The following is a 14,528-nucleotide window of genomic DNA, read 5'->3' on the forward strand; positions in this document are numbered from 1 at the left end:
TAACAAGCTCTTAATAGTTTACTTTTTCTACTTCTCAGTCATATAAGAGACTGGCTTTCAGCTAGTTATAAGTCATATCTCAGAATAGGATGCCCAGTTTACAGACTCACATGTAGCAGCCTATTTATTAGTATTAACATGTGGTGCTACTATAGAAAGACCACGCACTCATTTGAAAGGTAGGAATTTGTTAATATGTCAAGTTTATGAACAAATGTGTTGAAGTCAGTTTCACCACATGTTGCTTTTTAGTTATATTCTGCTATACCCAAATAGAATATAAAATAAACTACTGTAAATGAAAATGTCATTCCTACATTCATTGCTTGTCAAAATGACCAATGTGATATGACATAATGATCTACTATTGCTCTGCTCATATCAAAGAACTACTTTTTTATAAGTTAGTTATTGCCAAACTTGAAATGTTAGCAGTTTACTTTTATTTATCAGGTGATGTCAAATGAAGAATGTTATTATCATGGCAAAACCATAATTTCTAGTAAACTAAATTATTTGCAATATATGATCTGAAATCATCATAGTTCAGCCAAAATGCTATTTTTTCATTTGTTTTTTGCTGGTTATTGTTTTTGTTGGGGTGTTTTTTTGGTATATTGCCATGTCAACAACATATCAAATACAAAAGTTTGAAGTTTTTTAGTCTATTTTCTTGTTTATTTACTGTGGTTCTTTAGATTCTTATTGATTAAAAAAATAATTATTGCCTTTCTCTGAAGCAATATCCTGAAGAATATTTTTGTTGTGGCTTTACAGCCTTGTGTAAATTAGCATTCTGTACTTCAAGATGTACTAATGGTAATATTTAATTCTGACAGCTTTTTTGTAATGGTGCATTAAACACAAGACAAAAGCTGACAGACGTCAATTTACTTATTAGAATAGCTAGTAGATGCTTTATTAGCAACAATATACAGTTTTCATTTTCTTTGACCTTCTTGCATGTGAGGTTAAAAGCTGAGTAAGCCAACATAACTAATGCATGTAAACCAGCAGTCAAAGCAGTTACAGAAGCCTTTACATTACAAATACCTTCATCACTGTCATCATCATCATCACTCCATACGATGTCAGACAGTAAAGAAATAAAGCCATAAAGCCAATCAGTGGATTCTTCCATTGTCTCATGAATGATTCTCAGTGGTTCTGTGCTGAGCTTGTTAACAGATCTTCCTGAGTGCAGAGTTTAAAACAAAAGTGGTTTGAAAAAAAAAAATACTCCTTCAGTGATTAAAGTTAACCTTCACTACAGGACTAATTATACTCCCTCCTTTAACAGAAGCAAGAGAAAAGAATGTTGTTTTTTAATATTCTAGGCTTTGAGGATAGCTCTCCTTCCTGTGCAAGACTTGTATAAAACTGTATGCTACTGTATTTGCTGTTAGCAGAGTCATTCAGGACCCAGTGGATACTTGTGTCTATGCTTGAACTTCTGGCACTTCTTTGGAAGTCTCATTGGGTTAAGAAAAATAATCTTTTGTTTTCAGCCTGTTTTTGGCCCAAGTCCTCTGTCTCTGGATGCCTGTTTAGGATTCCCTGCTGTCTGTGTTCTACTCCTTATGTTACATCTCCCCTCAAACTTCCTGCTTTACACAAGTACTGGATGAGAAAATTGCTTAGCCCCGGCTTAACCATACAAACAGGTCATATCATTGCCGTGAAGTACATATAAATGATGGGAAGAAGAAAGCTCTATTGACCTGGGCCAGAATAAACATGAGCTTGGACTGAGAGGGAAATAGTCCCAATTGTGACACAGAGACAGCTACTTTCAAACACATATTCCTGTGTATCCGATTTTTCTCTTACAATCTCTTGAGTCCTTTTACATACACTTGTGTGCATCTGCATACTTAACTAGTTCTTGTCTTACTGCTCCTGTTGGCAAGTATGCTGGTAAGCAAGGAAGCCGTGCAGTTTAATGTGCTCCACCTTCCTGGGACTTCTAAGAGATGTGAGGCCCCTGCTCCTCACTGTATACACACACAAGGAGAGCAATCATCAGTAGATAATACAAGCATTCCCTTGAAGACTTTTCCACTTGTGATTTCACTAAATTTCTCCCTATTCTATTCATGCTGAGGCAATATTTCAGAGGAACCTTCCAGCCTCTGACAGAGTATCTTTTCTGACCTTTCTGTCTAGCAAACTTTAATTTTCTTGAATTCTGTACTAAACACTGCATAGGAAAGGGAGCAACTCTCAAGCAGTCTGTGTTTCTGTTCAATGTACTTGAAGTAGCAAACTGAATGATTGCCCTGTCTGTGTGAAGGTTTCCCACAGATGTAGACTGTTGAAGGTAGATGAGAAATATTGAGTCGTTGGCCTAGTCATGTTCTTGGAGTTTCAGTAGAAATATATATACTGAATTTAACAGTGTCACAATTGGCACCATATCTCTGTTTACCACTATCTTTCTGTATGCAAATATTTCAGTAGAAATTTAAACAAAAGTCTCTTCAGAACTACTTCTGGTTGCAGTGTTCTGATTCACAAGCAAAATCTCAGCAATAATCAGAAGTAGTCTCACATGGACTTGCAGGTTACAGAGTGCAGGCAAAGTGCAGGCTTAAAGCAACTTCTTTGATGGCAGCAGTATGAATAGTTATTTCTAAGTGTGCTGTAATGAAATGTACATATAAATTTATTTGAAATATAAATGTATCACTAAAGAATTCCTTTTATTTCTAATTAATTAATCTGAAACAGAAGAAAACAAGATTATTTTCTAATATTTCACATCTGCTTTTTAATAATGTAGACCTAAGAAATATTTTGGTTAATGTTTTTTCAAGATGATATTATATAGATATATAATACTGATCAGCCAGACACATCTAATAATTGTGTGCCATGGTGAAATGGCAAAATTGCAAAGAAATATGCTTGATCTCTTCATTTAGTGTAATATTGTGTATGCTGCTATGTTCAGAAAGATTGAGTAGTATAACAGGGAACATTTACTTTGCTTATAATAAAGCATTTATTTAATTGCATTGACCTCATGCATTGAGACTTTTCTTTTTTTCAACTGAGTTCCTGCAAATGCTCTTCTCAAATGTTTGCCAGGAGAATGAATACCTATATTTAGGCTAACAAAAAATAAATCTGTAACCTGACCCAAATAATTATTTGCACTTTATTCTAATCTAGAGGTGCTAAGGAATCCAAGTGGAGTAATAGTATGAACATGGCCTGAGGGGTCTTAGCATAACTAAGATTTTCATCCATAAAACAGGATGGTTTAAGTTCAGACAGCTGCCTTGATTTCCTCTCTGCTTATCGATGTACTCTTTACTCACTGGTTGCTTAGGGATGGCTCAGTTGCTTTTACAGCCATGGGCTTTCACAGCCCCAGGGACTACAGCTGTAAACTAAACAAGAATTGGTGTCACTTTATTTTAATATACTGGTCTATCAACTAGCAGTTCAAGAACGGTTTCACAGGTAACAGAGCTGTCCCCTTGGGCAGGCAAGGGAAATGCTCAGAGAAGAGCAAGATCAAGAGCAGAGAAAATTATGTGAACCACCCCAAGGCAAGTCATCTTTGCTGATGAATCAGAGCCATCAACATCATATCCTGGTCTTTAATTCATAACATCTTCATAGAAAACTGTGAAAAGGGATTAGAAATTGTAAGTGTCCAGAGGCAAAATTCTCTAGTCATGCCTACACTAAGAGGTCCAAGTTGCAAATCCCATTTAACATAAAAAGTTTAGAAAAAAAATGGGCTTGAGGCTGTGTAGAGAACATTTTGGTGATATTTGTAAAATTAAATTTTGTATACCATCACATACTGCAAGAGCCACTTGCAGTCTGACGCAAGTGACACAGGCCTGGAAAGTTGTTTCCTTGTGCATAGATCTGTTTAAATCCTATTGCATTTCCTACATTTTTAAAAAGCAGTGCTAACTGTAACGGCATGTCCTAAAATGCTTAAGTTCCTTAAATTATTAAGTTACTTCACATAACAACTAAGTGAATTACTACAGATCAAATCCTTGCTTTTAGCTCTCCCCACAACTTTGACAACAACATGTTATTTCCCTAGTAGAAAAAAGCACCTAAGAAGAAAAGGAAATAAAGCAATTCAGGGGGTAACAAGTGTAGAGAAAGGTGTCTCACACACATACAAAGAAAGATAATGATTTCCAGAGGATTTGTGTACCATTGATTCAAGAGTGAAGATGAAAGAATGCAGATTTTCATTAAAAAGCGTGAGCTTGATATTTTGGTGCAATTTAGATTTTTTTATTGTTTACAGGTTTTTTATTATTTACAGATGTGGAGCAATGGTAGAGTATGATAACTGTTTTTAGAATAATCTTGGATTCAATATGTTTGGACCAGATCAGCTGTGCTCTGTCTGATGTTTTGGTTTCTTTCGCAGACCTTAGAACACAGATAATTTTAAAACTAAGATCACATATACTTCTTTTGTTAGGATATGTTATACAATATGTAGTATATAATTTGGAACTGATCTATAAACTATGATTAATATTTGATATCTCATATATCATCTATAGCTCTGGGAGTAGCAAGGATAGTAACCTGAATTTAAACTGTAAAGAGCCTTTATGAATACAGAGTATTTCTTAGACAGATACGGACTGTGAAGTTCTATCTTTTGCTGAACTTGTAAACAGGGACTGAATCAATTGTTCATCTCAGACAATGTAATAGAAAAACACTAAATATCTGTTGAAGGAGGGGAAAGGAAGCAGCTGGTTATTCAAAAGGTTAAGCTCAGGGAAGGAACATGCAGTTGATATTGAAGAATTTTGTTGACAGTGTGTACTTTCATTTAATCACAAATTTAGGTCAGTTTATCCTATCTAGCCACACGTAGCTGAAAGAGAGGTGTTGAATCCCTGGTCATTTCTAGATTCACTAAAAAGCCAATGTGGAAAGACATTGTGACCTTCAGAAGGCAAGACTCTTGCTTTCCCCTACCATCTTTTTTAGAGCTGTATGAATTAATTTCCAAAGATGCCCATCCCTTTCCATTGACTAGGAAAGAAAAGAAGCCTGAAAAATAAGCATGGATGACATCTTATTTTCATATGACTGAGGGATGTGACATGCATCCTATTAGCGGTGCTCTTTGATATTTAAATTCTTCTTGTCATTTTACACCTTGGCTAAGCACTTAAATTTTTAACTTCACATTCTTAATTAATTCCAGGAGAATGCTACTATTCACGTGAATACTACTATTCACGTGGATAAAATACTTGTATTCCAAATCAACATTGATACCAACAATAATGGTTTTCTAGAACATTTTATTTTCTCAATGACTTTTAGTACTTGGTAGAGTATAAAAGATAGTTTTTTGGCTCAGTAGAAGTTCAGCTCCAACTGTGTTTGCACTTTTATTATTATGAGAATAATTAATGGGGGAGTAGCTGGCAGAGAAAGAATCTCAATCAAATTAAATTACTTTGTATACTACTTTTCAATAAAACCTTATAATAGGAAAACACTACTGAATTTGGCTGGAGAATGTTTGTCACCAGTTGCACACATCTGTAAGAAAATTTAGAAGTTTGTTTGGATTTACTTTACTAAAAATGTGGTTAAAATAATTATTTAAGAAATAATTTCAGATGTGTTGTAGGTGTTAAATACTTCTGAAAATTCCCTATGTGTTTTGAAAGTGGCTTTCATAACTATTACATTAAAATTAAAGCGCTATAATTCTTTGTAGCTCTCCAGCATTATTGGTACAGAAAAAATAATTTGATTTCAGATGTGAGAACAAGAATTCTGACTAACAAGTTTCTTCAGTTCTGAACTCTCCTTTGCTCACAATTTTAACTCATATTGATTTGATAACAGAATTCATACCTTTAATGGTAATTAATAACTCACACCGAACATGGTTATTTGAAATCAGACAGTGACAGACTTCCAAAGTTCTTCAATCACCATTAGGTATGCTCTTGGGGTAGAAGATAGTTTTCATAAAGTGACAAAGTCACTTCAACTTCACTAAAATTGTGTTATTTTGCAATCAGAAGAAACCCTTTTTTTCATCAGGATTGGTAATGGATCCTCTAACAGTGTTTTTTTGAAATAGGAATGATTAATTATGTGCTATAATATGTTAAGTGCCGTAAGCAAATTTGGATACGTTTCATGGTCTGTGTCATTTGTGCTTGTGAAGTGTACAACAAAAAGTGACTAATTGTCTTATCTGTGCAAATCACTTTCCTCATTATTCCAGTCTTAATAACTCCATCAGAAATGTAGTCTCTTATCAATCTTTTTTGCTTGTCAAATAGTTAAATATATACTCAGAGTTCAACCTGTTTTAAAGTTGGGGGTTTATAATGAATTGCAGTGAATTACTTAATAATTGTTGGAATCTCATCAATTACATATTTTGACTCCAGTGAATTGAATGCAATTAAATTACAAATGATAGTAATTAGCTGGTGTAAAGATTGATTTATGAGATATAATCTAATTCATTGATACTGACAAGGTACAGCTGATGAAGACAGAGAATTTCTGTCATGTTTGATAAAACACAAAAGCTTAACACCAGCTTGTGATAATAAAATATATCCTAATTTTAGCAAAATATTCTCTTATAGATATAGAGAGACCTGTATTTCAGTTTGAAAATTTATGTATTTTTAAGGCCTGTTATTACTAGTAGTAGTTTGTTTCTACTGTGTGGTTTTCTGTAGAGTAGTATTTAGCATGTAAAATTTACCACACACATCATATCTTTCCTTATTAGAATTCCAGTTTATCAGCACAGATGTCCTTAGGTCTTATCTTCCTATCTCATAGACTAACATTTTTGTCATGCTTACAGCACTTCATTCCAGGACAAATTCTGGCAGGTATAATTGAATTATAAGCATAAAAACTATGTCAAGGAAAACTCAGATTCAAAATTAACTCATAATTGTCATTTTATAGATCTAAAAATATAAAAATGAAGGCTACAGTTTACAGTATAAATGTCTGTCTCTTTTTAATATCAGCCTTTCATAATATAAGAATTAAATAAATAAAGAAATAAATAGTTACAACTAGGATCTACTTGGCAAAATTTAGAAAGGAATTAATAAAATGTGACAAAGTATCAAATAATTACAGGTACTTTTGATATAGCTATACATGTGGATGGAAATGTAGTTTAGGATTGGCTTTACATCTAATTGATAAGACTGGGTTTGAGCTGAAAGGCTTCTGGTCTGATGGATCAGACCCTAGTTAGGTGATGTTTTCTGAAACAACTACACATTTTATCTAAAATAATTTGAAGCTTTATTTTTTCTCATTCTGAGGATTCTATTCACTGACTAAGAACACAGATCTTCAGATTAAAAAGGCAGTGCTGTTAAATAATTGCACAATGGCATTTTTAAAGGGCATTTAGGGTAAAATGAGGATTTCTCAGCTTGCCACCATTTCCCGGGAATCTTCTGACTGAGAGTGTCTTCTAGCTGATAGATTTATATCAAACACAATGTGAAAATCAGAAGGACTTGGAGTTAGCAGAGAAGCAGTGCTGCCATGTCCTGGTATTCTTTGGCCCATGCTTTGTTAGCTTCAGTCAGCAAAAGGCACGCTCACACACATATTCAGAACACTGCAGGCAGAACATCTTTACCAGGTGGTAAACAGGGATCATCACAATGTTGTGAATAGGTGGCTATGGTGGATGGCAACAGGTTGAAACCAGAAAGGCCGGTAAAAAAAGGGAAGAAACACCGTCAGCAATAATAAATATCCTCAGTTGTCACTTGGATAAAGGGAGCTGGTAAGGAGTGAAGTGAGGAGTTATTTCATCTCTGTGTGGCTGCTGTTGTGGAATAGAAACTGGAGTTCATTAAAACGAAAAACAACACACTGTAGGTGTGAGATAATACAACACAAATCAGAGCAATGTAAAAAAATAGTTAAGTAAGGCACAGATATTTTCACAAGTTACAAACATGTTCCTTTTCTGAAAAGAATATATTACATGTGGTTGATTCTAGTTGAATTATTTCTATTTCTTCAACAGCAAATAACCAAGGAATCACATTAGTGCAACTGTTGCTGAAATGAATTACTGCTTTTGTTTGTTTAAAATTAGAAATTTCACAGATACCGTTATGGGCAGAAAATTTGGTTTGTGTTTTGTAACCCATGAAGTGCATTTAAGCATACAAGTGTTCTTATATTTTGTCTTAGATTCTTCCCTATTCATTGAGTCAGTATCTGAAATATCACACTTTCAACTTTATGACCTCATGAAATGTGATCACAATTTGCCATTTATTTTATGCTAGATCATTTGGGATAAATGTGGTACTTGCAGCGGTGTAGTACTTCATAGACTTTCCAGTATAAACTAATTTTCTAGGGTTTTATAACTCAGCTGTGAGATTTGCTGCAGATTGAAATGTGACAAATAAGATGTCATCTGGGCAGCCATTCTTTAAACTGGAATTGGGTTTAAATCTCTTTGATTCTTTTTATCATTATTGAAGACAGTGAAAAAAAAATTGTTTTGTAGGCTTTGGGTACATTAGTGGAAGTCCCATATGATTCAAATAAGAATTTCATTAAGAAATTTGAAATAGGGAAGCTGTTTACTCATGCTCTGGACCGACACCTGTAAATACAGTAAAAATTCTATTTCAAAAGACTGTAACAGTGTTTTGATAAGATTTAAGGTGAGCACAGCAAGGATCAACCTCTTTTTTCACATCCTTTGCTGTGTGGGAGATTTGTCTAGGGTTTTGCACCAAGAGACAAAAAGATATATTCCATTACATTCACTGGTGCTTTAAAGTAAGCCAGATTTTCATTCTTTTTTCTGAATAGGTGTAAAGGTATTATCAATTTTAATACTAGTGGATATACTGTCATGAAATAAAAGACTAAATGTAAAAACACTCTTGTTTTTGCAGTTCTTAAAAAGTTTCCAGTGAACATGAGCCCAACAGAATGACTACAATGCGATGACATTACAGGAGAACAATGGATGTTCCTAATAATGATTATCTCACAAAAAAACCCCACCCCAGTAGAATAGCCATATTTTGCTGACTTCCACTATTCTTAAAAACAAAACAAGTACTCTGCACCTAACGAGTTTTACACCTTACAATTTTGTCATGGAGGAGATTGGGAAAAGAAATGTCCATGTGCCAAATATATGCTACAAGTTGTTTGGAGACCTGTTTTTCAGCTTCATGTGTCTTTTTTCTCCAAAATACAGATGTTCATGTAAATATATATTACTCCTAAGTTTTCCTTTGTTTTTGTCAACTGAAGAATATTAATTGTTATATTATCCTGACTACCCAGGACCATCCAAAAGCTTTCTGGGGCTACAAGACAGTAATGTAAACTGCTACGGCAGGGGCATGGTGAATTCAGACTGTGTTAGTGAGAAGTTGATGCAAGAAACCCCCCCAGTAGTTTGACCAGAAGTTTTGCCATTAACTTGAAAAGGAAGAAAAAGACACCAGAAAAAAAATAGAAAGCATTAAAGAAAGCATCTGACTGGAATGCTATCCCTGCTGCTTCTTGTGGAGCTGAGAGCTCTGTGTCTCCTTACCCTGTTAGCTCTCTATTCCAGTCATTGACAACAACTACTTCCACAGAGATCTGCCTTTGGTACAGGTGTCTAAAAGCCCTCTTTATTGTTGAGCAAAATGAATTATCCACAACAAACAGCCTGCTTATTTTTTCTGTTATGAAAGCAGTCATGATAAAATGACAAGTTCACTGTGCTGTGTATGTTCTATATTTTCACTAAGATTATTTTGTGAACAGTTTTGAATTCCAAAGATTTAATGAGGTTTCATTAGGTTTTATATAGCCTGGCCTTTAGATGACTGGCTAAATGATTATTAATTTACTCTGAATATTAAATGCTGTGGACCTGAGTTTAGAGCAGTGTTTAATTAGCTGTAATTGGTCACAGAAATGACAGGAATTCTGAACACTTTATTAGCCCATTAACAAACTTGGATTCCTGGACAATCAATCTTTATGACTAAAATAATCTTAAATTATTTAGTTAAGTTTACCAATTAAAATATATAATCCAGTTATGCATACAAGAAATGCATGAAATACATTCATGAATGGTTAAAGCAATTAACAAGGTGTATTTTTGAACACAAATGATGGTAGTGGTAACAAAACATTGCAAAGCACATATCAAACCAAAACTATTCATTTTCTTCATTTCTGAAAATACTGAGTATGTATAAGAGGTTTTCCAATGTGATGTGTTACCTATGGTGTATTCATACATGCTACTTACCTCATGTGATCTGTAGTTTCTTACCTCAGGGATTTGTAATGCATGTCACCTTAGTACCACATTAGAAATATTTCAGTCATATTTATAATTACATGATAGAACGTGATAGGAATGCAAGCTTTCATTTCTTTCCTCAAAGGAACGAACACAAATCAATAAAGAAAAACATTTCAAAATGTCCTTTCCTTCTTCTGGGTAGATAGAACAGGGTAAATCTTTCAGCACTGATATAATTCTTGTCTCATGCTTTCCTCAAAATCGACTGCCATAGCCAACTTGCAGATCCCATCTCTGTTCTAACCTCTGAACAAACTTACTAATAAACCTCTAGGAATCACAGCTTTACACGTGCAACCCTCGACATGGAGTCCTTCTGCAATATTTTATATCATAATCAGTACCTCCTAAATACTGCAGAGTACTACAGAATTTCTAGTAATAATGTTTTGAATGTGTAAAATTACACAAAATCTATCTTGAAGCATTCTATGACAGAAGCTTGAATTCATGTAATCTAACTTTATCCACCTATAACCTAAATGTTATCCTCCCTCAGCCTCCCTCAGTTCTAAATCTCCCTTTCAAACAATGAAGAGAGAGGAGCCCCCAAAAAGTAATTTACTATGCCTCTTTTAGGATGAAACCAAAAATTTAGTTTTAACATAGTTACTTCTGGGACAAATTTCATCTTATATAAATTGTCAAAATTCCCAAACTTGATCGTCTACTTCTAAATGAGTATGAAACTATAGTAATCAAGAAGAAAAATTTATGGGTTGATACTCTAATCATAGAGGCAATGTCAAGTTTATACTGGTAAATTAAAAGATACACAAGATAAAATACATATATTATACTTCATATTTTTTCAGAATTGTTTGCCTTTTAGATGAAAGAATAACTTTTAATAGCTGAAATATGAAAAAAAATGCTTGAGTTAAAATGCTTGAGTAAAGACTTTATATACTGTTTATATGTTTTGTTTCTACTGAGCTCCATGAATCTCTCTGTAATATAGGTAACTCATAATTTAGGGTAACTCATAATTTAGGGTATTGCAATTCCTTGATTGGCCAGTGGTTAGCAGCTCTGTAATGTAATCAGATGAACAAAGCTGTATATATTCTTTGGCTACACAGTCTCCAGCCTGCTTTACTATGTCAACATGCTCCTGTTTTCTTCTGCCCTCAGTTCTGGGCTGGATAGTCACTACTAGCAGCTCTGCTATGGAGATGGTCCTTTCTGTCATGGAAACACTGTGGATGTTTCTGGTAGGAGCCCACAGGTCAGAGCCAGCCCCAGTGTGGAGGTTTGTGGTATTTTACATAGCTCTCCCAGCTCAGGTCCTTGCTTCCTGGAAATCTGACAAAGGACTGGCTCTGCATTTAAGTGTTTTTAAGTCATCCCACTAGGAATCACTGTGAAACAATTTTATAAAAAGTCAGCAGGATTAAATGTATGAATGAGGGAACGAAACCCTGACTACACAGCTCCAGAGATCTACTCTTCAAATGTGAGGGTGAGTGAATTTGCCTCTTAGTTATCTTTGCGTCTCCACTGAGACCTCTGGTCAGGTGCTTTCTAAACACTTTATGTGATTCTAACAGTTGTTTCAATAAAACCTTGCAATCATGTAGATACTGATCAGTAGGCATCTCTAAAAGTGATCTAGTGCAATTCCTCTCAGTGAGGAACCTTTGTCAACACTAGATCCCACCAGCCATGGCCTGGCCAAGTCTTGAACTCTACCAAGGGTGGAGAATCTGCAGCCCCACTAGGCAACCTGTTTAAGTGCTGCACTGCCCTCCTAGTAAATAATTTATTGCCCACTGCAGTGTTCAACATGAAAAAATTTCTGGCCGTATCCCCCTTGTGAACAAGGACATGCTCTTAATAGCTGTTTGTTGACTTTGTAAATATGTTTTGAAAATCTTCAGGCTGCTTCTAGGTCACTCCTCAGTTTCCTCTTCTCCAGACTAGTGGAGTTCAGTTCTTTCAGCTTGCCTCATTTGTATGCTATACATGCTTTCTGCATGTGAACTACATGGAACTTCAGGTAAAGAAATGGTAAAGAAATTGAGAATGCTAACTAATGAAATACAAGTGTTATTCAAGGAAAAACACACTGAATATACTGTGTTTTGTAGATTTAAAAATGTGCACTTGAATATAATGTCTTTGACATCTTCAATTCACATATAAAAAATAGGAAATTGATTTTAATCATGCTTGCAAAACTAAACTTGCAGTCCTGAAAAGAACTATTCAGGGGTTTTTTTTATGCAGTTCTGGTTGTTCAAAGAACAGTGTCAAACATGAGAAAAAAATTGTTGTGTTTAGTTTTTAGGAATCACTTAAAAATGTGCTCTATATTCTACTTTCTGTATAAAAGGATGGCATTGCATCCAGTGGAGGAAAAGGGCCAAACTGTCAGAGGGCCAAAATCATTCTACTATCAGTAAGACCCGCCAGGTGGGCCTATGTGAAATCTTCAGCTATTTCCATGTAATTTTTATAAATCACCAGGTTTCACCTAGAAAAATCAGATGGGAGTTGAAACCCAAGGGTTAAGATAAGAGCTATGTAGCCATTACTATGTTTATGTAAATACAGGAAACAGTCTAATAAATCCTAGTTTGAAGGAGCACAGCAGTTTCTTCTCTTAATGTTTTACCTTTGAGACCTGATTTAAACATTAGTTAATTATTCACTGATGAACAGAAATATCTTTGGGAAGGAAAATAACTAAATTCTAAAATGTGCTTAGTGTTCAGCAAGCCACTTTGGCAGCAAAATATTTTGAGGTAATCAGGCTATAATGACTAGGAAACATGTAAGTGAAGCAGAAAACAAATGATTAGTGTGCTAAATACTAAATACTAACAAAATACCAAATTATCATCACTCAGACATCTCCACAAAATTTGAACTCACCCTGCAAATAAACTTTTACAAATTTTTATTTCTGCAGCTTGGTCTGAGAATATCATTTACCATCAACACCTTTGGGATTTAAACTCATTTAACCAATACAACATGAACATTAGATTTCCATCTGTTTAGAAAGTTTTCTTTGGTTTTCAGTATGAATATAGAGTCTTAGCATTACCCTGACTAGTATGTCCGGTATGTATGAGCTGACAGCCAGTTCAAGAATCACTTAGCTTAGGAGTTTTGCTTGAGTTGTGCCCTGGTTCCTGAATGCTTTCTGAAAACATATTAAGAACTTGATTAATTGATTGATTGATAGTTAATATGGAAAGTTAAAAGCAGAATATGGTGATTTCTCTCTCTTGGTTTTCTTCTATGTTGTAACAGTGAGTGTGTTGTATACAAATTAAAATCTGATGCTTGTTTGGGGAAAATTGCTCGAAAGGAACTTTATGTTTTGCCGTGACCCAAGTGAATTTCTTCTGAAAACAAAGACAAATGAGAAGCAAAACAATTAAGAGCATTTGTGATATATTTTCTCTACATTCCAAGATTCTGTGTCATCTATTGTTTCATAACTGGTTGGTTTCTTTCAAGCTGTATGTCTGAGAAGGTATTTAAGTAAATCTTGAGGTTAATATTGATATATAGCAGTGCAGAAATCTATGGATTTATCAGTAAACTAATAAAGTCTAGGAAATTAACTTGAAACATCAACTGAATTTGTTTAGAATTAAAAGGCTGAAGTCTGAATGTCAATACCTACTTAGCTACTGTGACAGATGTGATAACTTTAAACCTAGAGTTCTTATTTAAGAAAAAAAGCACACTAATCATTTGTTTTCTGCTCCACTTACATGTTTCCTAGTCATTACATCCTGATTACCTCAAAATGTTTTGCTGCCAAAATGGCTTGCTGAACACTAAGCACTTTTTATAAACATAGGTAGGTAATCTATTTTGTTTTCCATTATATATTATTGCCAGACACAAGGCATAAAAGTAACGTAGCAATGAAGTAATTTCTATTCCTCATTTCTTTTTCTCATTCCTCAATCATTGTCATAGACCTTGTACCAGACACTTAATCTTTGTCCTTAGTAAACAATATGTACCCCAAACTTCATCTTGTTCAGTCAGTTTGACAAGACTTAAACTAGGCTAGAATTGTTGTCTTATTAAAGACAAGGGTGTGAATTAGTTTATTTTAAGACTTTGATCCTCTGTCCTTATAGTTTTTGATGATGAATTTGGGATTAGCATGTTTAGAAATGACCTTTTGCAT

At 34.5% G+C, this 14,528-nt stretch overlaps 1 protein-coding gene and 1 long non-coding RNA gene across 15 annotated transcripts in view; one reads left to right on the forward strand and one right to left on the reverse strand.

Annotated features, from left to right (window-relative positions):
- The window catches only part of TRDN (triadin), a 217,455-nt gene that overhangs the window by 169,747 nt on the left and 33,180 nt on the right, over positions 1-14,528 (reverse strand). For 13 of the 14 annotated variants that reach the window (XM_069851798.1, XM_069851792.1, XM_069851787.1 and 10 more), the window contains exons 3-4: positions 7,658-7,699; positions 1,054-1,194 (exon numbers count right to left, since the gene is read on the reverse strand). In XM_069851798.1, coding sequence (XP_069707899.1) covers positions 1,054-1,194; positions 7,658-7,699 — 183 coding nt within the window. The remainder of the gene's footprint in view (positions 1-1,053; positions 1,195-7,657; positions 7,700-14,528) is intronic. The other variant, XM_069851793.1, reaches the window with a different exon arrangement.
- LOC138717882 (uncharacterized) overlaps positions 1-14,528 on the forward strand; it is a 29,135-nt gene that overhangs the window by 4,412 nt on the left and 10,195 nt on the right. The window lies entirely within an intron of this gene.

The sequence above is a fragment of the Phaenicophaeus curvirostris genome, chromosome 2 (assembly GCF_032191515.1).
Source record: "Phaenicophaeus curvirostris isolate KB17595 chromosome 2, BPBGC_Pcur_1.0, whole genome shotgun sequence".
NCBI lineage: Eukaryota > Metazoa > Chordata > Aves > Cuculiformes > Cuculidae > Phaenicophaeus > Phaenicophaeus curvirostris.